The sequence below is a fragment of the Oenanthe melanoleuca genome, chromosome 6, assembly GCF_029582105.1.
Source record: "Oenanthe melanoleuca isolate GR-GAL-2019-014 chromosome 6, OMel1.0, whole genome shotgun sequence".
Lineage (NCBI taxonomy): Eukaryota > Metazoa > Chordata > Aves > Passeriformes > Muscicapidae > Oenanthe > Oenanthe melanoleuca.
Genome location: NC_079340.1, coordinates 33,794,664 through 33,818,896, shown reverse-complemented (window position 1 = coordinate 33,818,896; position 24,233 = coordinate 33,794,664). Strand labels below are relative to the sequence as shown.

Below are 24,233 nucleotides of genomic sequence, written 5' to 3'. Positions count from 1 at the left end.
GAATTTGGGATTTTGGAGGTTGGAATGTGGGATGTTGGAGGTTGGAATGTGGGATTGTGGAGGTTGGAATGTGGGATGTTGTAGGTACACAGGGAGTGACTTCCCACTAGAAAAGTGGAGATTTAAATGGAATTTTGGGAAAGAATTCTTCCCTGTGAAAGGCTGGGTTGGAATTTTCACAGAAGCTGTGTCTGCCTCTGGATGTGCCCAAGGCCAGGCTGGAATTTGGTATTTTCACTGGGAGATTCACAGGGAGTAGCTTCCCACTGGGAAAGTGGAGATTTAAATGGAATTTTGGGAATGAATTCTTCCCTGTGAAAGGCTGGGCTGGGATTCCTGGCTGGAGCCCCTGGGACAGTGAAGGTGTCCCTGCCATGCTGGGGGGCACCGGGTGGGTTTTAGGGTCCCTTCCACCCAAACCAGTCTGGGATTGTGGGTCTGGGCAGCAGGAGCTGAGCTGGGCTGTGCTGAGCTCTCAGCATCCCCAGCTCACTGGTACAGAGCTGTACCTTAAGAACAATGCACTCCTCTATTAATGCTCCTTGTGGGAGACATAATCAGCTTCATTAGCAGCCATTATTATGGGAAAAGCCTGGAAAAAACACCACGTACAGGGAGGCAGCGTGATCAATTAAAAACTGGGATATGTGACTAATATTGACAGATGTTTACAGGAACTGCTGTGGGAGGTCTGGCAGCTCCCCCAGGCACAGCCCACCCTGTGCCCACAGCCCTTCTGGGGGCACCACGGGGCTGGCAGGGCACGGGGGGCACGGGGGTGGCAGCACAGACAGGGGTGACAGCACCAGCTAGTCACAGTGTCCAGAGGTGTCCCACCACACCCAGAGGTGTCCCACAAAACTCAGAGATGTCTCACCACACCCAGAGGTGTCCCACAATGTCCAGAGGTGTCCCACAATATTCAGAAATGTCTCACCACGTCCAGAGGTGTTCCACAATGTTCAGAGATGTCCCACCACACAGATGTCCCACAACACCCAGAGGTGTCCCATAATATTCAGAGGTGTCCCATAATATTCAGAGGTGTCCCACAATATTCAGATGTCCCACAATATTCAGAAATGTCCCACCATGTCCAGATGTGTCCCACCACATCCAGAGATGTCCCACCACGTCCAGATGTGTCCCACCATGTCCAGATGTGTCCCACCATGTCCAGATGTGTCCCACCACACAGATGCTGTGTCCCCACTCTGCCACCTCCAGCCACTGAGCTCTCACAGCAAACTGTGGAGCAGGAAGATTTGTCTGAAGCAAAAAAATAAAATAATAATAAAATTAACTGTTGCAGTCAAAAGCTGGACTTTTTGCACTGATACTCACGATTTTGTGATGGGTTAATTTGGGTGACTCAAAGCCTCAAACCAACAACCAGCAGTGCCCTTGGCTGTCCTGGCAGCCCAGATTCGCTGTGGAGCAGCACAGGCTGGGCAGGCTGGGGTGGATGCTCCTTCCGAGGTCACTCAGGCTCTGCCGGCAAGGCCACACCCAGCAGGGATGGCCGGGAGAGCCCGGGGTCCCTGGCAGCTGCAGGATGCCCTGGGCTTGGTGCCTGCAGCAGATTTTGGGTGCTGCAGCCCCAGCACAGCCCAAGCTGCAGCCTCTCTGCCCAGGCTGAGCATCCTCACCCCTAAGGCTGAGGAAATTCCAGCCTCTGCTTGGTGAGATGATATTTTTAAGCCTTTACAAACAAGGGCTTGATCTTCCTAAGCAGTGTGGATCCTCTGTGCCACACACACTCAGCAGCTGAGTGGGCTGGGGCTGTGTCTGGCACAGCAGAGCAGGAGCTGGGCTGGGCAGGAATTCAGTGGTAGCCACTAAAAGCTTTTGCCATGGCATCTCTGGTGAGAGCTGAGAGCTGTAACTCAGCAGGGCTGATACATCAGCGCTGGGCAGTCAATACCATTGATTTTGGTGGGACCAGGGCTTCACTCAGCTGCAAAGAGTTGTTCCAGGAAGAGCTGGGTAACGGGGAGAGCTCCAGGAATGCTGGAGCCAAGAGCTCCCAGGGAAGGCTTTCCCATGGGGAACCCAGGGCTGCCAAAATTGCAGTGACCAGGGAGAAGCATTGCTCCTTTTTGAGCATGAGCCTCACAGGAATTCACCCTACAAGCTCCCAACTACACTAAGCTAATTAATAAATTGAATAAATTATTTCATTCTTGGTTTTGGCATTTGAAAGAAACATTTAGAATGGTTAATGGAAGTGCTTTCTACTTTTGGATAAAAACTGCTAAAACGACTCTGAAATATTTGTTTGGTTTGTATTAATAGGCAGGGGGACCACAGGGATGATCCCAGTGCCCAGTTTAACCCCACAGCTGGAGGAAAGGCCCTGCACTGGGAGCAGTGATTTATGCTTTAAAAGAAGGAAAACAAAGTGTGCAGTGATATGGAACTTCAGAAGGAAGCAGAGACTAAGGAGAGGACATTTTTATATTTTATATTTTTATCTTTTATATTTTCTTACAGAAATCATGTGGCAGCAGGACCAGGGCAGTGATTGTCCCTCTGTTCTTAGCACTGGTGAAACCACACCTGAAATGCTGCATCCAGTTCTGGCCCCTCTGGACAAGGGACATGGAGGGGCTGGAGGGTGTCCAGGGAAGGGAATGGGGCTGGGAAGGGGCTGGAGAAACCCTGAGGGAAATGGGAAGGGGCTGGAGAATCCCTGAGGGGCTGGGAAGGGGCTGGAGAATCCCTGAGGGGATGGGAAGGGGCTGGAGAATCCCTGAGGAGCTGGGAAGGCTCAGCCTGGAGAAAAGGAGGCTCAGGGGGAATTTCTGGCTCTGCACAATCCCTGCCAGGAGGGGACACTGGGGGGATTTGGGATCTGGGAACAGGAACAGGGACAGGAGCAGAGGGAACAGCTCAGGCTGGGCAGGGCAGGCTCAGGGTGGATTTTGGGAATAATTTCCCCATGGAAAGGGAGCTCAGGGGTTGGAGCTGCCCAGGCAGGGTTGGATCCCATCCCTGGAGTGTCCCAGGAATTCCTGGGGGTGGCACTGAGAGCTCTGGGCTGGGGATGGGCACAGCCTGGACTCTGGGAGAGCTTTTCCAACCCTGGAATTCTGAGTCTCCACAGCCCAGGGCAGATGCAGGTTCAGCCCCTCCCCTGCTGCCACAGAGACCCAGCTCTGCCTCCTCCCTCCCTGCAGAGCTGGATTTGAGCACAACCTCCCTGAGCCCACCCCACGGTCCCCCAGCCCCAGGACCACTTCTGTGAGCAGCTCCAGTTGCCACTGAGCCTTCCCAGAGCCCTCAGGCCCATGATCAAATCCAGAGCTACAGTCATTCACATCAGCAAGCTGTAATCTCTGTTAAATACAGAATTATTGCTTCCTCCTTCTGCAAGGCCTTGGGTGAGCCGGGCTGGCTCTTCCCGAAGCACTGGGACATCCCAGCAGGGACTGGCAGTGTGAAATCAGCCGAGAAAAGGCTCGAGGAGGGCAGGGAGCACCAGGAAAGGGCATGCAGGTGCTCCCACAGTGCCTTTAATCCTCTGTTCCATCACTCCCACAGCCTGGTGGGATCTTTGCTCTTGCAGGACATCCCCCGAGCCCAGCAAGTCCCAGTAAAGCCCAGTATGGGGACACTGCGGCTGCCAGGCAGTGCAGGAGCAGGAATGGCCGGGAAGGGGAATTCCCAGCGCTGAGGAGCTCCCAGAGCAGCTGCAGCCGTGACCTTCGGAGCTGCTGTCACCCTCTGTGACACCGTGCTACTGTCCCTGTGCCTGGGCTCGGCGTGCCCTGCTGAGCCCACTGTCCCCACGGGCTTGGGAACAGTCCAGGGAACAGCTGTCCCTCCCTCTGTGACACGGTGTTACTGTCCCTGTGCTGGCAGGGAGTGAGGGAGAGCCAGAGCTGCTCCTGCTGGGGCTGGGAGCAGCACAGGGGCTCAGGTGAGCAACCCCAGCACGGCTGGGGTGGGAAGGGACCCTAAAGGTCATCCTCAGAGCTCCCCTGTGCCGTGGCAGGGACACCTCCCACTGTCCCAATGTCCAACCCCAATGTCCAGCCCGGCCCTGGGCACTGCCAGGGATCCAGGGGCAGCCACAGCAAATCTGGGCACCTGTGCCAGCCCTGCCCACCCTCCCAGGGAAGGGAGCTGAGCTAAACCTCCCCTCCGGTGGCTGAAGGAGTTTAAAGCTTTCTCTGAGGGCTTGCAGAGCTGGGAGCGTTCAGGGAAGCAGCCGGTAGATGGCAGGGCTGCAAAGCCTGACAGCATCCCTGAGAGCATCGCATCCCTGATAAAATCACATCCCTGATAGCATCACATCCCTGATAGCATCCCTGATAAAATCACATCCCTGATAAAATCACATCCCTGATAGAATCACATCCCTGATAGCATCACATCCCTGATAGCATCCCTGATAAAATCATATCCCTGATAGCATCCCTGATAAAATCACATCCCTGATAAAATCACATCCCTGATAACATCCCTGAGAGCATCGCATCCCTGATAGCATTCTGGATAAAATCACATTCCTGAGAGCATCGCATCCCTGATAGCATCCCTGAGAGCATCGCATCCCTGATAGCATCCCTGATAACATCCCTGATAACATCCCTGATAAAATCACATCCCTGATAGCATCCCTGATAACATCCCTGATAACATCCCTGATAACATCCCTGATAGCATCCCTGATAAAATCACATCCCTGATAGCATCCCTGAAAGCATCCCTGAGAGCATCGCATCCCTGATAAAATCCTGGATAAAATCACATCCCTGATAGCATTCCTGATAAAATCACATTCCTGATAAAATCACATTCCTGATAGCATCCCTGAGAGCATCGCGTCCCTGATAATATCACATCCCTGAGAGCATCCTGGATAAAATCACATCCCTGATAACATCCCTGATAACATCCTGGATAAAATCACATCCCTGACAGCATCCTGGATAAAATCACATCCCTGATAACATCACATCCCTGATTATATTCTGGATAAAATCGCATCCCTGATAACATCACATCGCTGATAATGTCACATCCCTGACAATATCCTGGTTAAAATCACATCCCTGATAACATCACATCCCTGATAATATCCTTAATAACATCACATGGTTGTTAACATCGCTGATAGCATCCCATCCCCGATAACATCCTGGATAAAATCACATCCCTGATAAAATCTCATCCCTGATCACATCCCTGATAAAATCCCATCCCCTCCCTGCTCACACCCCCCGGCTCGCTCCGGCAGCAGAGGAGGCGGGCAGAGCCTGCAGACTCCTGTATTTTCATCCTTTAACTGCCCTAACAGGATCTGCTGGGACATCTGCAGCAGCCCCCCGGCTGGGGGATTACAGTTAGCACCCCAAACAACCCGGATCAAGTCCAAGCTGACTTTCAAAAGCAAATCAAGTGGAGCTTCTGCAAGTGCAGATAATTTCCCTGCAGTGATATCCAGCTCATTCCAGACAATTCAGAGATATTGCCATCAACACGTGTGTGAAACGGTGAAGAAAGGCTCTGCCAGTGCCTGCTCCCAATCCCACAGAAAATCAATGTCCTTTTCCCTGCTTCCATTATCTTTTCAGTAAAATAAATCCAGTATTTCCCCCCACACTGGTCATGCACCTTCTCCACAGGGTGGCTCCCACATTAATGCCCACAGTGCCATTTTTAAACAGTGCAGGAATTTAAAATATCACCTTCCAGGAGGGATCATCAGAGCTGCTCACTGCTGGCTGAGCAGCAGCAGGGAGTGCAGGGAGGGACCATCCCACACTAGGACACTCGTGAGCTCCAGCATTTCAGGGCATCCCTTCTCTCCCCCAGCAGCTCTACTGATTGTACTTTCATATTCACCCAACTTTTAGAGCTTCAGGAAAATCTTCTTTTGAATTTCATGGCATTTATAACACTACTTTAAGTCAAAACAGTTGATTTCTGCATCAACTCATTTAATCTCATTTTACTCTGCAGTTGCCATTCCTGAGTGGAAGCAGCTCCTTTTCCCCAAATTATCTTCAGCAGAGTTTGCTCAGAGCCCGGCCAGGACTGCTGCCAGAGCCTTGGGTCTCTGCCAGAAAACACCCACAGTGGGCACTTTGGGTTTCTTACAAAGCCCAGGAAAGATATTTCTTGACTTTGGCCTCACCACGGTGGAATTCCAGCCCCAAGTTCACATCCCTGAGGGATTCCAGCTGTAAATGCAGATCCCAGTCTGGATTTGTGGGCACAGCCTGCAGAGCCCTGCCATGGGATGCTCTCCCCACAGCTCTGCTCCAGGCATGGCATCCCACAAACCAGCCTTGGGAAGAAATTTCTCCTTTTTTTTTTTTTTTTTTTTTTTTTTTAAACATTTAAGAGGACAAAAGTAGCAGCAGTTTGCTTTCTGATTTCCCTACTTCCCTTACCTTTTTTTTTGGTGCATTAATCCACATTGGACCTCTGGATTTTGGCAACTTTTAAATACACAGGGAGGGTTTTAACCCATTTGGGGAGGGCTGGCTGTGCCAGATAGATCCAGGCACCCAAAGACCCTCCCTGGGCTTTCCAGCAGCCCCCTCCCAGCTTCACATCAGCCTCAAAAATAATAATTTATATCATGTTAACTAAAAGGTGATACACTATTGTATACACATGGGCTGCTTTCCTCAGAGAGAGCAATGGGAGCTCAAATGAGGTCTCAATATTCAAACTAAATCCCAATTAAAGAGATTTTTCATGCCCTCAGACACTCACATCAAGCTGCCCACATCACCTGGGGCATGAACCTGCAGGTGCTCCCCCACTGCTCCCAAAAAAGGGTCTCCCCCACCTCTGAGCACCCAGAGGTTCAGGCTGCCCCCCAAAGGGAATGACTGAGCTCCCAGCAGCTCCAGGGAGGGGATGTGAGGGATGAAACCATCCTCCCCAAATAACCCCCAAAATCAGAACCCCTGAGACATCACAAAGCTCACAGCTTTTGGTGAGTTTAAACCAGCCAAGGGTGTTTTAAGCATTAAAAAGAAGGGTGATGCTCCAAGTTTCACCCACTCAGAGGAGCCCAGCAGATCCTCAGCCCTCCCCCAGCACAGGGAAACCCCTCCTGAGCCCTGGATCCTCACACACAGAAGCTTCTCCACCTGCACAGCTGCTCCTGTGCTCCAGGGAACATCCCCCAGCAGGAGCAGCCCCTTCTGGGGGAAATCTCTAAGGTTTGGCCAGGCAGGAGCCCCAAAATAAATCCTGGCCGGGATCATTGTCCCTGCCTGGGCAGACCCTGCTCCTGCTGAGCGAGAGCAGCACCTGGCACAGCCCTGCAGGGACCCAAACCTGGCTGCTCCTCACCCAATCCAGCCCTGGGGGTGAGATTTTGGGGGTTCCCTGGGCGCTGCTCAGCTGGGGACACAGAGAGCCACAGGAGCCCAGAAGTGAGCAGGCTGGGAAAGCCCAGCAAGGCCATTGAGCCCCGTGTCCCCACATCCACAGGGCTTGGAAATCCCTCCACCCCTGCCCTGGGCAACAAGGAATTTTCCTAATATTTAATTTCAACTTTCTCTGGTGCAACTTGAGGCTGTTTCCTCTTGTCCTGCCTTGGGAGAAGAGCCCAAAGCTCACCCAGACCCTCCTTGCAGGAGTTCCAGGGGGCAGGAAGGTCCCTTCTGATCCTCCTTGGTGGGTCCCAGGTGGGCTGGTGGCTCCTGGGTCCCAGCCTTGTGCTCAGGACACTCAGGGGGCACATGCAGAGTCCTCCTAAGTGAATAAATGCATTAATTTAAACTTTTGATCTAAGTATTGTTTCTTCTAGGCTGGGATCTCATCTGTCCAAGCTCGGGCTCTCAGCAGTTCCTCTGGTTGGTGTTTGGATCCAAAATCCACAAGGAATTCCCTGGGCAGCAAATCCCACTGGCCAGGACAGTGAGAGCACAAGGTCCAGTGAAGAGCTGCTATAGAAAACAAGGAGAAAATTGCATCAGGAGGGATAATTAATCACTGAGGAAAACCTGCCCAGGGCTGTTGTGCATTCTCCATAACTCACCTTTCTAAAATCGATATTTTAAGTTGTGTCCACACCCAGAGGGGGTTTGGTGAAGCCCTCAGGCTGTTTTATTCCAGGGATTGGGTCTGGTGGGCTCAGTTTTATGGGGACTCACTGAATCCATCCCAAACCTGGAGGTGGCAGCTCCCAGGACTGAGGCATTAAGAGGAGGTGTGCTGTTCTGTGTGACAAGTGATCATGTGGCACTGAAACAGGAAATCAGATGCTCCTTGCTCTGCTCTGCGTGAGGAGGAGAAGCAGGGTAATGGCTGAGGTGAGAGGTGGTTAATGCTGGAATGTTCCCCTGTGCCCCACTGCTGGAACCATTCTGGAATATTGCACACAACTCCTGGCATATCCATACAGGAAAATGGCTCAGAAATACATAATGCTCATGGAAATGTGGCATGAGGGAGTAAAGGATGGCTGCCTGCTCCTGTCTGAGGGGTGATGGATGCCCAGGGAGGGGGGCTGTGTGCAGGTGATCGAAGCTGGCACTGCTGGGAGGGCTGGGATCAGCCTGGGATACCCGGATTTGCTGCCTCTCAGTCTGGGAGCTCTCAGCTTCCAGGGAAACAAGCACAGAATTACTGGCCCTGCTCAATATTTGGGGTGCTTTGGAAATAGCAGCTTTGAGGGAGGGATCTCAGAATCCTTCAGGTTGGAAAACAACTCCAGGATCATCGAGGCCACCCTGTGTTCAATCCCCACCTTGTCCAGAGCTCTCAGTGCCACCCCCAGGAATTCCTGGGACACTCCAGGGATGGGATCCAACCCTGCCTGGGCAGTTCCAATCCCTGAGCTCCCTTTCCATGGGGAAATTATTCCCAAAATCCACCCTGAGCCTGCCCTGCCCAGCCTGAGCTGTTCCCTCTCTCCTGTCCCTGTTCCTGTTCCCAGATCCCAAATCCCCCCAGTGTCCCCTCCTGGCAGGGATTGTGCAGAGCCAGAAATTCCCCCTGAGCCTCCTTTTCTCCAGCATGCCAAGGGACAAGTAGAGAGCAGCCTGCAAATCATATTTCTTGTCCCTTTGAGTATTTTGCCAAAAAACAGTTTTAAGATGCTAAAACCCACAAATACCTTGAGGAATGTGCTGGATCCTGCCTTGGGAAGCACCAAAACCCCCTGCCTGGATCACCTGAGCCCTGCACAGAGCCCTGCTGGAGCAGCCTGGGGCTGCCAAAGTGACAAATTCAGATTTCCCCCCCACCTCTTCTATATCTGTTATTTTTCTAATGTGAATGTATTAATAAAACTAAAACCCAGCACAGCTGAGTGTTGGTGCCTTCCTCAGGAAGGGATGCAGGTGATGCAGATGCTGCTGATGATGCTGAGGATGCTGATGATGCTGAGGATGCTGATGATGATGCTGAGGATGATGATGATGATGCTGAGGATGCTGATGATGCTGAGGATGCTGATGATGCTGATGATGCTGAGGATGCTGATGATGCTGAGGATGCTGAGGATGCTGATGAAGCTGATGCTGCAGGAGCTGCCTCACACCCATCCCTGCCCTGGACCTGACTCCAGGCTGGGACAGGAATCTCCCCTCCAGAGCTCTGCTTGGCTGAGGCAGTGTGAGGGCAGCTGTAAAAGCTGACAGCTTTATATCCACTTTTTAAAGACAGGACAGAAGAGTTCCTCAGCCACTCCAGTCAATTTTTGCCTTTCTTGTGCATGAAGAGTTGTGGATAAATTGCATCGAGGTGTTTTAAACTGCTGGATAGCTCCAGGTGAATTTTACAGGTGTCAGCTGCTGTCTATAAACTGTCCAAGAGTCCTATAAAAGGCTGGGAAACAAGAGCAAAATTAGGAGATAAATCTATCACTTCAGAAATAAATAAACAAGTGAAGTGTATTTGCAGTGTTACTTTCCTGGAGATCACTGGGATGGAGCACTGCAGGTCACAAACACCTTTTGGCACTGCTAATAATCAGGATGCACTAATGAATTAATGGAAAATCCCAAAAATTATCCCAAAAATTCTTGATTTCTTGGGTTAGTGATGTCAGCCTGGCCAGCTTCACTTCTGTGCTGATACACTGAGCATAAGGATTTCTTTTCTTAGTTTATTTCATGTTTAAATTTCACAGCTATTACACTACAATAAAAGCAATAAATAATAAATGAGCTCTTACCTACATCACACATAATTTCTAGAAGTCCAACAGATAAAAATCTGAGCCTTATAAAAACTGAGCACTTGATTGTGAACTAAATTCAAGCAGCAAAATCAGATTTTTTTTGCTAGAAAAGCAGCAGGAAAACAGATTGTGGCTATAATTCCACCCAAAAGAAAGCAGACAAAATAAAATCCATTATTTAGTGAGTTCAAACCATACCTGGGCAGGTCTCTGAGGTGCTGGCACCTGGGATCACTCATTTTACCTCAAAGGAAACCAAGGCCTGCATTGGTTTTTATCTCCTTCCCCACTTTATGTGCTATTTGTGCTCAGCCAAAGTTCATTTCTCCACGAAGCTGCTCAAACAGGAATTCCAGCCCTCTCCATAATTTATGGATAGGATACAGAACCTGAAGGGAAGGAAACAGCCTTGGAGCAGCAGGATCCCCCCGGGTGCCTCCTGCTTTGGGATGTGCCTGCAGGAATCCAGCAGGAGCTTTGTCCCCTTGTCCTTCCAGCCTGGGGTGAGGTGTCCAGACCTGGGGGTGCCCCAAGTGACATCCAGGGCTGCCATGAGGAGCAGGGAGCAGGGAAATGAAGGATTTCTCCAGCAGTGCCCTCGTTTTGGTGGACACAGGTGGGATCCAGTCCATCCATGTGCCTGGAGCTGGAGCATCCTGAAGGTCATTCCCAAGCCAAACCAGCCTGTGATTCCGTGATTGATTCTAGCCTGCAAACTTCCCAAAAACCTTCTCCAATTTCCCTTCTCATGCCAAGGGCTCACAATCAATTCTCCCTCATGGGCACGTCCCTGTGTCCTGTTGGATATTAAGACACCACTGGCTGCAAGCCAGCATTTCATATAATATTTAATATTTCATTTCCTATTTCATTCCTCAGCAATATTCACAATATTTTACCTGATAGCTTCTTTTTTTCACACTTCACGTGCGGCTCAATGGGAGCTGAGTTACTCAGCTCAGTCACAGGCTCGGAAAAAACTGGTTTGTATTTATTATTCTCATCCTTTGCCAGGACAGGGACACGGGAAGTGCCGTAATTGAAGCAGATAACTCCGACTTTCTCTCCCTGCGAGCGCATTGTCATGCACATACATCTTGATTAGATCATTTGCCTCGTGAAAAGGAAGCATTTTTGTGCCGTGGTGTCTCAGATAATTTCCAGCAGAGTCTGCCGGCGGAGTTCTCCGCTAGCAACATTTAAATTCGATATTCTTCTGGCCGCTGTTTATTTTTCCCGAGCGCTCGCGTTCGCCTCCCTGTCTCTCTCCACCTGTCTCCATCAGCAGGTCGCAGCACTTCTCGCAGGCCTGGAGGCGAACATTCCCCGTGGCCGCCGGATTTTCCTGGAATCCCGGGGCAGCGCCGCGCTCCGCACGCCTGACAGCCCGCGCTGGGTTTTTGGCTGCCCTGTCCCCGCTGGGAGCTGCTGCCACGTCCTCTCTTCAAGTGGCACAAGGAGCGACCTCCCACCCCCCGACACGGGGATCGCGGCCCCCGCACACAGACACGTCCTTGAGGAAGGGGCAGCTCCAGTCAATGTCCTTTTCCGTCCCTGACACTTCCCGTAAAGCGCTTAACCCCCAGCGCTGGTGCTCAAAAAGGCTGCAGCAGAACCGACCTTTCTTTTCGAGGAGCGCGTGAAAAATATCTAGGATGTTTTAAAATGTTTAAAAAGTGGATTGGTGACAGAAGGAGATGGGCACTGTTAATTCCCAAGCCTTACAGCTCTTTCTGAGGGGTGTAACAAAAACGAGGGGGAAGGTTTTGGGGAGAGCATCCCCTGCAGCATCACGTGGCTCTGGAGGAATCTGCTGGGTAAATATTTTGTGGACACGGATTTGTCTCAAAAAGCAACACCTCAGCCTCCATGCGAGAGGGGGTAGCTGCAGATGAAAGCGAGTTCCCGCTGTTTTCCAGCAGGACTTCCTTGGGTTTTGGGGACGTGTTGGGCTGGGCAGAACCCGCAGGGCTCGGGCCTGGAGCACCGGCTCTGCCTGGCTCTGCCTCCTGGTTTCATCCCTGCTGACTCCACAGAACCCACAGAGACATTGTGTCCTCTCCAGTCATGAGCACTTTTTAAAAACGCGTGCATTTCCCACAATTTCCCAGGCACTTACACAAACTGAATGGCCCATCCCATGCGCTCGGGATACTGTACAACTATTAAAGTCCAAATCCCTCAGTTACACATGGGACCCCTTTGGACAATTCCTGCTGGTCCCCAGACCTCAGGGCCGCCCTCCCAGCCCAGACCAGGCACGGAACCGCTTGCCCAAGCCCTGAGCTGAAGCAGCTCCGTGCTGCTCCATCCCTGTGGTGGGGATGCCCCGGGACTCTGGGGAGCAGGACCAGAGTGGTGCTGTCATTTCTAGGGCTAAGCCGAACCTTCCCCACCTGCAGCACATCTGGGCAGCTGTTTCCCAGCGGCTTAAGCAGCAGCTGAGCTGGTCCGTGGGTGAACAGAGCAGAATTAACCCCGAGAGGCTGCCCTGAGCTCAGCCGTGCATGGGGAAGACTTGTCCCCGGTCACTGTCCCCGTGCCCACCCAGACACGGCTCTGAAACCCTCCAAACACCAAATCCAGGCTCCTGCCCCGCTGCCTGCAGCCTCCCCCCTCTCCCAGCTGCTAAAACCCTTCATTGTACAAATTAAACCCAAAACAGAGAGCAGCGGCCGTCAGAATAAACCTGGGGGTAAATGTTCCCTGAATTTATAACCAAGGCCAACACTGATAGGTTTATTTTTCATAAATATAGTCCCGGGCTTCACGTCCCTGCAGGAATCTGCTTGACTTGGAAACCGCTACTTTTTTCTTTTTTTTTTTTTTTTTTTTCGAAATACCTTCACATCTCGTAGCCGCACATCCCTCACAGAGCTGCTGAAGCTCTAGGAAGTATCCGTGGTAGCGGAGAGCTGGCTAAAGATCTCAGCAGTTATCCCTCCTCGAGGATTAGCCAATGCTGCGGGAGTTCCTGGGCTAAACTGGGAGAGGGAGGGGAAGGAAGAGCAGAAATAAACAAAATAAAATCTCTCGCAGCCAGTCGCGTTCTTTGCGCATCGCCCGCGCTTCAAATCAAAGCGCAAAGCAGCCGGGAAGTTCTGGGAGCCCAGCGCCGCCAGTACCGCCCCAGTATGGTCAGGAGGTGGGCGCTGGGCATCGGCTCCGGCCCGAGAGGGGGAATTCCAAGAGTTGGGAAGATGTGAGCGGCGCCTCGGCGGCAGGAGCCAGGAGCGGTGAGTTCCCACGCGGGACATCCCCGGGGCTCGCATCCCCGCGGGACAAACTGTTGCGTTTCTGCAGCGCTCGGTCTCTCCGCGGGCCGGGTCGCGGTCTCTCCGCGGGATGCGGGACAGGAACCGCGGCGTCCCGGGACGGAGCGGACGGGGCGCGGGGATGCGCAGCGGGGCCGGGCGGCCCGGGACACCCCGCGGTCGGGGGCTCGCCCCCCTCTTGCGCTCCCCCCCGGGGCCGCGCAGCCGATTCCGCCCCCGCGGGCGCCCCGCGCCTCCGCCCGCCCCCGCCCGCGCAGCGCAGAGCGCGGGGGGGCGCTTGCGCACTGCTGCGCCCCGCGCAGCGCCGGCTGCGCTGGGTGAGAAGTGTATTAAAGCGCGGGGAGCTCCGCACACTCCGCCGCGTCCCCCTCCCTCCGCCGTGCGCGCTGCCCGCCGCGCCGCACCCGCGCAAGGTAAGCGGCCGCGGGAAGGGGCGCGGGCGGGGGGCGAGCGCGGAGGAGCCCCCGCTTACCTGGGACGGGCCGGGCTGGGCTGGGCCGTGAGCCGGAGCCGCTGCCGCGGTTCTGCGCGCATCCTGCGCGCCCCTGCACGGCCGCGTCCGTCCCGCCGCGCGGCGCTCGGCTTTGCGCATCCCGGGCGCTTTGCGCGCACGGAGCGCGGCGGGGATGCTGCGCGGCCCTGCGCGGGGTGCGGAAGGGTCTCCGGGGCTTTTTTCCCCCCTCCCGAGCGCAGAAGGGGAGAGCCGAGCGATGCCGGAGCCGCCGCGCAGAGGTGGCCGGGCTAAAAGGCAGAAAGCAATTAAAACTCCTCCTTTCGGATTAACAACCAAAAATTGATCGATCTGTCAGGAATACTGTTGATTTATGAAAGGTGCTTATTTCCTTGGTATGGAGAATTTTATGTTCTCTAGGTGAAACTGAGTTCACCCAGCTCCAGAGTAGATTGATGTTTTAATAAAAATAAATAAAGGGAAAAAGCTCGCCCGGTCTTTGGGGACATCAACTCTCAAATCGTGGAGTTAGACTAACAAATCAAATCGCATTATCTTTACATTTCACATCTTTTAATCTAAGAAAAAAAAAATTAAAAAATCGCGGGCAGAGCAGCAATCTTTATCCCCGCAAAGTTTTAATTTGAAGCTAAAACAAAAAAAATTTAAAAAGTTGAAATAACAAATAATCAATGGTTGCTCGCGGATGTGGCGGGGGGAGCGGGAGGCGGCGGGGCCGGGGGCGCGGAGCGCGGCCGCCCGCGCAGTGTCCTGTAGATGGCACACGGTCCCCACGCTACAGAGCCTTGGCGGCGGCGAGAGGGGATCTGCCGAGGGAAGCGGCCATCCCAGCACTTGTTGTTTACCCAGACCGGGGCGCTCGGAAATTCATTGGAAATTCAAGCCCGAGGGGCGCGGGGAGCGCCCTGCTCTGCCTCCGGCCGCCCGCGGTTGCGGGACTTGCGCGCCCGGCGGGATGCGGGAGCGCGGTTTTGGGGTGATGTCGGGGCAGCGCGGAGCGGGGGAGCGGCCCGGGGGGCCCCGGCCGGGCCGGGCGCCCCGACACGTTTGTCTTTGCAATGTAAATCGCGGCGGGACAAATTGCTTATTAACAGTCGGGAAGAAGCGGCGGTTTCCTTCTTTCTTCTTTTCTTTCGCTCTTTTCATTCCGGCATGGCCCCCAGCTACGCTCGGGGCAGCCTCACCGCCCAGCAGTTTTCCCTTCATTTCAATATCCTAAAGAAAATGCAAATCACCACGCTGTGGCCTTTTTAAAAAGTTAAATTAGCAACAGCTTTAAGTGACTCCATTAGCATGGAAAACATACAAATGTTTAATGTGGGAATAGCCCGGCTTTCGGAGCTCCGCGGGCGCGGCGAGGCGGTGGGCTGGCGCCGAGCCCAGCTCGGGGGTGCAGCACCCCGGGACCCGCACCGGGGCCGCCGGCCGGGGGAGGCACCGGGCGGGCTCCCCGCAGCTCCCCGCGCCGCTCCGGAGCCTTTAATTATTTACAGGAGCGCTGTGGCTGGCGGGGAAATGGCGAGGCAGCTCGGGGGCGAGGGGATGGAGACTTTCCCTGGGTGTGTGTCCCCCTCGGGGGTCCCCGTCCCGCCCGCCGGGCGAGCGCTGCGGTGCCGGTGCCGCTCCCGGGCTCTCCCGCAGCCCCGCCGTGCGGGAGCGGGCTGTGCTCGCCCGGCCGGCCCGGGGCCGCTCCGCCGCTCGCCTCGGGGACAGAAGTGCTTGCGGCAGCGGCAAGTTTTGCTCCGGCAGCGCGGCGGGGCCAGCAGCCGGTGCCGCGGGGCTCCGCCGCTCCCCGCGGCCGCTCCGAGCGGAGCCCCGCACCGCGGGCATTGCCCGTGCGCTGGAGGAGGATGTGCCCGGATCCCTGCAGGGCAGAGCGAGCGCTGACCACGAAAGAGTTAAGGTTTCTATTATTCAGTCGAGGTCTTGTTAGGATGTAATCTGCATTTTCTAACTACTGCGTAATAAAAAGTGAGAAGTTTTGAGACACCTTTCTTGATTATACCTTTGGCGATACTTTAGGTTTTACATTTAATTTGCATTTTGTTCTTAGTGAATATTGAAGTCTTGAGTGGAGGATTGAATTTTATTAGGACATCTGGACTGACAATATCAAATCAGACACCAACGTCCCAAAGCATGCTAAAATTTCAGAGTTAATTAGAACGAAGTGTGTTTAATTAAAGCCAATTATAATATCTGAAATTATCTGATCGATCCTTGTTTGTTCAGTTGGAGTCAGTTTATATTGTTCCCGCCGCACGATGGGACCTGTCCGGCCGCCAGCTCCCCGCGGCCCCGGCTGCGCGCCCGCGCTCTTCCGCGGGGGCGGCGGCTCCTCCGCCCGCGCGGCTCCGGCCGCCCCCAGCCCCTTCCCGGGCCCCGGGGGGCAGAGACACGGCGGCCCCGCAGCATCCCCGGGCCGCGGCCCCGCAGCATCCCGCGGGGACCGGGAGGGCAGCGCCCGCGCCGCGCCCTCGGGGCCGCCGGGAGCCGGGCAGCGCCCGCGGGGAGTTTTTCCCGAGGAAAAGCTCCCGTTGGGCGCACGGCTACCGGGGCAGGCGCTCTGGCACGGCGGGAGTTTAAGGCTTTTTTTTTTTTTTTTTTTCCTTTTATTTTTTTCCTTTTTAATTTTTTTTTTTAATAACTAATTTTGATGTAACAATATCGGGGCGCAGGGCCGCGGGAGCGCGCCGGGGGGAGCGCACGGCCGAGAGCCAGTTTGGATAAAACATCCCTGCACCCACAGGGAGTTCCGTGACCCCGAGCCCGACCCACCGCGCCGCCGCGCAGCCTGGCCGGGAGCCGCGCAGGGGTGCGGGAGATGCGCGGCCGAGGGGACCTGGGCCACCAGGGGACAGGGACAGGGACAGGGACACGGACACGGACACGGACACGGACACGGACACGGACACGGACACGGACACGGACTGCGTCCCCTCTCTTCAGCCGCCCTGCGGTGCCTGCGCGGGGCGCGGAGCAGCTCAGCCCCCCGGCCGTGCCCGTGCCCGGTGCGCCCCGCGGGGCGAGCGGCTGGAGCGCTCCGCTGGCCCCGTGCGCTTCGCAGCGGGCCCGGGATGCTCAGGAATGCGAACCCAAGCTGGGGAATGAGCCCGGCGCGGGTGAATCCGTCCCCAAAGGCGGCGCGGGGGTCCCGGCCCTTCCCGCACGCCCTGCCCGTGGCGGGGCTCGGGGGGCCTGGGCTGACGGAGGGGCCGAGGAGCCCCAAAGCAGCGGCGGCAGCTCCGGGCTCGGCTCCGCTCCGCTCCGCTGCTGGGCCGCGTTCGGCCTCTGCCCCGGGCCGAGGATGCGCGACCCCCCGCGCAAGGGCCGCGCTGGGCCCCGCCGCGCTGCGCCCCCGCGTTATCAGCGCCTGCCCGCGCATGGACGCCCTGAGGCAGCGGCCGCGGGGCCGCCCTACCTGAAAACACACCAAAACACCAATTTACCCCAAAACACCCATTTCTCCCTCCTGCAGCACAGGAGTTTGTAGAGATTTGCTTCGGTTACACCGGGCATAAATTTCGCCCGGTGTAACCCAGCGCGTTGGTAATGAAGGTGCCTTCCAAGAATAAAATTGAAATACGGACCTTGGCAAGCGGCGGGGACCCGGCCGAGCCCCCCGAGAGCAGGGCCGGGGCCGCCGCTCCCAGCGCAACTTCCCGCTGGGAAAGTTTGTGCGGTGGGAAGCGCGGAGCTGGGCAGCTCGGGGCCGGCCCACGGCCGAGGAAATAGCGAAATTTCCGAAATCCCGCTCTCCAACTTGGGTGATTTAAACCGTGAAATGAGAAATAAACAAGAAATAATAATAGGTGAAGAAAAAAAAAAAAAAAAAGAAAGAAAAAAGAAAAAGTGAAATGATCGAGATAATAGTCCCGAGGGGATTGTCCCGAGGGGGAAAAAAATAAAATGATAAAGTTTGGGGGAATACTCTCAGGGCGGTGGGAATAAGGGTGCGAGTTTTCCGCGGGGTTCCGTGTGCGGGGCAGGAGGAGGCGCTGCGGGGGCTGCCCCGGCCGGGCGGGGGGCGCGGAGCGGGGCCGGGCCGGGGGACAGCTGGGCTGCGGCCATCTGAGCGCCTCCGCCGTGACATCTGGGAGCCCGCTGGTGTGTGGCACGCGCATCGCTTGATGTCGCTATTTAAATGCAAATTTGCGGGGGGATCACTGAAGCCTCACCCCGTAAATTCACACAAAAGGGAGACTTGGCGCCGGAGGAGGAGGAGGAGGAGGTGGAAAAGGAGGAGGAGGAGGAGGGCCGCGGAGCCGGGAGGGCTCGGGCCGCCCCCCGCAGCCGCGCACACCCTCTGCGCGCTCCGCGCAAGGTGCGCGCAGCCCGGGCCGCGCTCCCGGGGCTGGGGGGGCCCGGCCCCGCTCCCCTCCCTCCGGGACCCCCAGAACAGCGAGGAGCTGCCGGGGGCGGGCGCCCCGCGGGATGCCGGCCTGGCAGCGGTGCGGGGCGGTGCGGGGCTCCCCCGGCAGCCGGCAGCTCCAGCCAGCCAGAGTGACAAAAAAAAAAAAAAAAAAAAAAAAGAAAAAAAAAAAAAAAAGATAAAGTTGGTGAATGATAAAGACCGTATTTTCCACGCTTTGGGTGCAGGACCAGATGATCTAGAAAATGAGCTGAAATAGATTCAGGCTCAGAGCCTGTTGTGAGGAGCAGCTGATTCCCCCATTCCTGGCCAGATGGCTTCTGAACACAGATTTGCATTCATTTTCGCTTAATATCGTCCAAAATAGTGGGGCAGCTGCATTTGTTGTCAAAAAGGTTTAAAACTCCCTTTCTTTCTGGGGCAGGATCGTTACCTTATGTGATGGGCTTATGGAACTTTTTTTTTCTCCCCTCCTTAGTCAACAGTATCAGATTTAAAAGGATTTGTTTTAAAACCTTCTAATTTGGTAATCAGATTTAAATCGCCTTGGCGCGTGTAATCTGAATTAAAGATACTGTAAATGATTTTAAGCTTTCGTTAGCGGAGGGGAAGCACCAAGTTCGGCGTTGCTCATTTGGGGAAATATCTTGCAATAACAGCGGTGTTGGGCATTTTTTACCTCATTTTTAGGAGGGAGGATTTTGCGGGCTGGGGGGACCCGCAGCCCCCGGCGCCCGCTCCAGGTCCCCAAATGTGTCCGTGCCACCAAATGCCATCGCGAGCTTGGCATTGTTTGGGAACTTTGGTATCTCTCTCTGCGCGATAAAAGTGTTTGGGTTTGTAATCTGCTCTACTGTACCTCAAAAGCTCCGGGCTGATTATGAATACAGGAATTTTCTTTTAATTTCTCATGAATAGTTTCCATACACTTTGATTTAAGGTTATTAACATTCTATAGACAGTGGCATCTTTAATATGTGGCGATCGCTTCTAAAGACTAATCTCATTACCCTCAAATAGTCATAAAATATGATTTTATTATACTTACGTATTTAATTAGACGGCCAGCAATGTAATGGATTTTGAGATCGGGTAGAGCAACAGCTTTGATAATTCACTTATCTTTGGCAATAGTCATTAACCCCCAACACCAGCAAAATAGATTGCTTTCTAACACATCCTTTTTTTCCCCCCTCTTTTCCCTCACCCCTTGGAGAAAGGGGATCCTGATAACACAAATCGGACTTTCGATTTTCACCGATTCATTCAGATATGAACGCCGATTTTCCCCGAGTTCGGGAAATATTAACGCGGGGACGTGGGAAATGCACAAAAATAAACACCAAAAAATTTAAAAAGAGGTTAAAAAAATTTTACAAGGAAGTCACAGCCCACACTGGGCGGAAAAAGATCATCAGTTGAGGAGACGATGTATAGGTATAACATGTAAATATATTAAAAATATCAATATGTATAAAATATCAATATATATGAGAATATCAATATATAGAAGAATATAATATGTAAGAATATAATAGATAAGAATATAACAGATAAGAATATAATATATGAGAATGTAATATATAAGAATATAATATATACGAATATAATATATGAGAATATCAATATATGAGAATACCAATACATAGAAATACCTATATATATCAATATATAAATATATATCAATATACACATATATATCAATATATAAAAATGTATACAAATAGATAAAAAAATAAATATATATATATTTCTACGGCGATACACAAACACAGACGGACAAGGCGGACCCAGCGCCGGGGCTGCTTTGCGTGTGCACACCAAGTCTCGCACAGGTATCCCCGGCCGTGTCCGCCCTGCATTTATAGCGCGCCGACATCGCGCCCTTTGTCCGGCCGCGACCCCTCGGCCCGGGTCAGCCCGTGCCCCCTCCGGGCGAGCCCGGCCCGTGTGTCGCTGTCGCTGTCGCTGTCACTGTCGCGGGTTTGGGGGGGGGGGGGCGGGAGGGGCGGGCGCGCCGCCGGACCCCGCTCTCCATATAAGGGCATGGCCACGCCCCCTTAGCGACGTCACGGGTGACGCCACGTCTCCCGCGGCGGCGGGGGCCCGGCTCCCGGGGAAGGGGCGCGCTCCTCGGGGAGGGAGGGCCGGGCTCTGCGCGCCTCCGTCCATTCCGCGAGCCGCCACGGGCCCGCGCCCCGTTCTCCCGTGTGCCCGGCAACACCTCCGCGGTAATCAGGATTTTTTTTTTTTTTTTTTCCTTCCCCCCCGTTTATTTGTCTTTTGGAGCAGGAGAGCCTTGCCAGAAAGTGGTCGATTCAGCAGTGTCCTGAAGCTTTTTTTTTTTTGCCGAGCCGGTTTTTACTAGGATGACACCACGTTGAGCGCGTCTGCAAACAACAACAAAAATATTTATTCTTTTTTCCCCCCCTCCCCCCCTAAAAAAAAAGCCACATCGCAGTGTCGCCGGCTGCAGTTATACTTTTTCCTTCTTTTTTTTTTTTTTTTTTTTCCTTTTTTTTTTTTTTTAAACCACCAAACTGGAACGCCATCCAACTCGCCGCACAGAAGTACTCAGTAAATTGTTTATGTCGTGCCAATACAGGACAGATTGAAGAAGGAAGCAAGACTTGAACTGAGCTTTTCTCCTACTGATCACAGGGAGTAAAGTCATCTCTTATATTCCAGTCGCCAAGGAGAGAGAGAGAGAGAGAAAATCAAGCAACAACCAACCCACCCCGTATCTGACATTTCCCTCAATTTTAACCCCTTTTGGTTAGGAGCTGGTTTTGCCCAAATTTGTTTTAATGTTTGGGATTCAGGAAAATATACCAAGAGGTGGGACGACCATGAAAGAAGAACCGCTGGGCAGTGGGATGAACCCCGTCCGCTCATGGATGCATACTGCTGGGGTAGTGGATGCTAACACGGCCGCCCAAAGGTACGTCTGCCAAATCCTCTCCCGGCGGTTTTCTCCTCCTGTATTTCTCATCCCGGCCGTAAATCCCCCCCCCTTAACTCCCCCCCCCGCCCGCCCCGTATCAGTTACAGCCTCCCCGCTCCGCGCCGCTCCGCGCTCCCCGCATCCCCCCGCATCCCCCCGCGGCCGCGGAGCCTGCGCGCCCCTTCCCGCCGCTCTCACCCACGCCTTGTCTTGTTTTCTCCCGCAGCGGCGTGGGGCTGGCTCGGGCACATTTCGAGAAACAGCCGCCTTCCAATCTCAGAAAATCCAATTTTTTCCACTTCGTCTTAGCTCTGTACGACAGGCAGGGACAGCCGGTGGAGATTGAGAGAACAGCTTTTGTGGACTTTGTGGAGAAAGAGAAAGTAAGTCTGCCAGTTCTCTTAATTTTTTTTTTTTTTTTTTCATTTTTTAAGCGTAATTGAGTGGAGCAGAGCTCATTCCCAGCACGGCAGCTCTCCCGGCACTCCAGCGGCGCCCACGCCACGTGCGGCTCCCCCCGGTCTCACGGCCGCTCCGAATAGACCCCGGGGTTAGAAACTTAGCCCGACTTATTTTAAACACCGGGAAAACGGCAAAACATGACATATTTGCACCGAGCTAATGACATCATCAGCGCTCCACACCAGGAGAAAAAAAAAAAAAAAAAAAAAAAAAAAAAAAAAAAAAAAGGTGACCGTGGGCTGAATTTCTGCAAACTGTTAATTCCGAGCCGCTTCAGGGACGAGAAAATGGGCAGCAGGAGGAGGGCGATATTTTTCATGCTAAATGTAATTATTTATCGTTGCTTGCAGGAGCCAAACAATGAAAAAACTAACAATGGGATTCATTATAAACTTCAGTTATTGTATAGCAATGGTAAGTTGTCGTTCTCTCATTTTTGAGCGTCCGTGTGCCGCTGAAAAGTCTGGTTTTCCTTCCGAGGCCTTTTTTTGGGGGGGTGCAGGGGGATAAAGGATATAAAGATTTCGAGATTAAAATTACACGCGTGTAAACACGGCCCTTTCCTTGGCATATAAGGAAAACAAAACATAAAGGATCGATAAGTCAATGGTACTTCACATGATTAACCGGTTGGGCTTGAAGTGGAAAGTAAAAAAGGGGATCGATGGCTGCTCGGGCACAGCGGCACTTTTAAGGGACTTTTTTTTTTTTTTTCAGTTTTGGGAATTGATGGTAATTATTGGGATGGGGCGAGCGGGCAGAGCGGAGCCCCGGCCCGGCGGAGCCGCTTCCTCGGGCGCGGAAAAGCCGCGGGGGGACGCGCAGCACCAGCGCCCCGGGTCCCGCGTGTTCCCCGGGGCCGTGGGGCCGCGGCCGGGGGGGGCTGGCTCGGCCACGGCCCCCCGAGAGCCGGGCTCAAACAACTCCAGCATCCGCTGATTCCTGGCTAATTTTTATCATTATTAATTTTTTTTTTTTTTTTGGGAAATTTTGAATTTTCTCCTGAAGCCGGCGCGGGGCCGATCCCTGCCCGCTGCGGTTAATTGCCTGACCTCATCCTTTCCTTGTGGGACTGGGGGGGTTCGCTCCCGAAATCCTGATCGGAATTTGTCTGTGCTTTCCCTCCGCAGGAGTTAGGACAGAGCAGGACCTGTACGTTCGGCTAATAGACTCCATGACCAAACAGGTGAGAAAGTTTACGCTTTTCTTACCACGCGGGTTCCTAAGTTTATATTTTGCCCTTGCGTGGAAAGGTGGGGGGCGAGCAAAGCGGAGGAGCGCGCCTACTTTTAATTTACCTGAGCGGGTAAATCAGGTAGCCGCTGACTGAGATCCCGATTACCGGAGGATATTTGGGAGAGCGAAAAAAGTGTGTTGTTGCTCTTCGAGGCAGCGTTGAGATCATTCAGTGGTGTGTGTGGCATCGAGGACCACGTCATGGGAACAGATGTTTGATATAATTAATTTAGCGAGGGAGAAAGGAAAGGGGGAAAAAAATCCCACCGAGTTACCCAGATTTATTTTTAAACGCACTTTTCCCCCTCTGTAACTTTTATTTTTTTTTTTTTGGCGATATTTTTTCTCTGTGAGGAAAGGGCAGACCCTTCCCTTCACTCTGAAACTGGCCGGGATTAGTCCTTTTTCTTTTATAACGCGACCATCCAGTAACGCGAGACGTTTATTTGGATTTAAAAGTTAAATGTGCTGAGGTGAAAAGTCATCTTGTTCTCCTCTAGTCCATATTCACCTCTCAGCCCCCCATCTCCATAATTCAAACTCCATGCTCCAGGGGTCACCCAAACCCGTCCATTTCCCTGAGATCAGCTTCTGTTTCTTCCTCAAACCTCTGTCATACCTTGTAAATAACATAATTACAAGCAGTTCCTTATTAAATTATTTAACCTGTCTTGGTCAACTTTTCCGATGATAACTACGTGTTATCAGCGTTGCACCACAGCAATTACAGACACAGAGCTTGGGATTTAATCAACTTTATTTCTTTTTTCATTATTTTTAATTTTTTTTTTTTTTTTTTGAGAGAATTTCACGACCTTTTTTTTTTTTTTTTTTTTTTTTTTAATTGGTATTTATTAAATATCTTTTGGAGGAATAGGGAGGAAGGTGAGAATAGCGAATAATTTCCAGTGTTCTGGAAATCAGATCCCAGCGATGGAAATTAAAACCATTCCCCCAGTCTGCCGGGCTGTAACACCGCTGCCTGTTCTGCACTGCCGGCCGAGGCCAGCCTGCCCACATCCATTATTTTTGGGAACTTTGCAGCCCCCGAGGCGCGGCCAGGAGAGTCCCCCGGGCCAGGGTGGGCCCCGCGCAAGCTGCGCGCACGGCCGCGCTCCCACCCCGCAGAAACTTTCTACTTCTGCTGCCTAAAGCCGGGCTGGGTGCAAAAGCCTCCAGGAGTGAAATAGTGGGATTTCCTCCCGGAGAAAAGCAGAGCTGACAGGCCAAGTACAATTACTCTGACAAAGACGGAGGCGTCGTACCCTTCAATAATTATTTCGCTGGGTTACAGAGCAGCCTTTTAAACTCCG

The 24,233-nt window shown here is 53.2% G+C and overlaps 1 protein-coding gene across 16 annotated transcripts in view; it reads left to right on the top strand.

Annotated features, from left to right (window-relative positions):
• The first annotated feature begins 12,382 nt into the window (after positions 1–12,382).
• Positions 12,383–24,233, top strand: part of EBF3 (EBF transcription factor 3) — a 129,669-nt gene continuing 117,818 nt past the window's right edge. For 14 of the 16 annotated variants that reach the window (XM_056494535.1, XM_056494533.1, XM_056494529.1 and 11 more), the window contains exons 1-4: positions 20,663–21,219; positions 21,449–21,605; positions 22,035–22,098; positions 22,815–22,870. In XM_056494535.1, coding sequence (XP_056350510.1) covers positions 21,086–21,219; positions 21,449–21,605; positions 22,035–22,098; positions 22,815–22,870 — 411 coding nt within the window. In that variant the 5' untranslated portion in view covers positions 20,663–21,085. Of the gene's footprint in view, positions 13,396–20,662; positions 21,220–21,448; positions 21,606–22,034; positions 22,099–22,814; positions 22,871–24,233 lie in introns of those variants that run through there. The other 2 variants (XM_056494530.1, XM_056494521.1) reach the window with 1 other exon arrangement.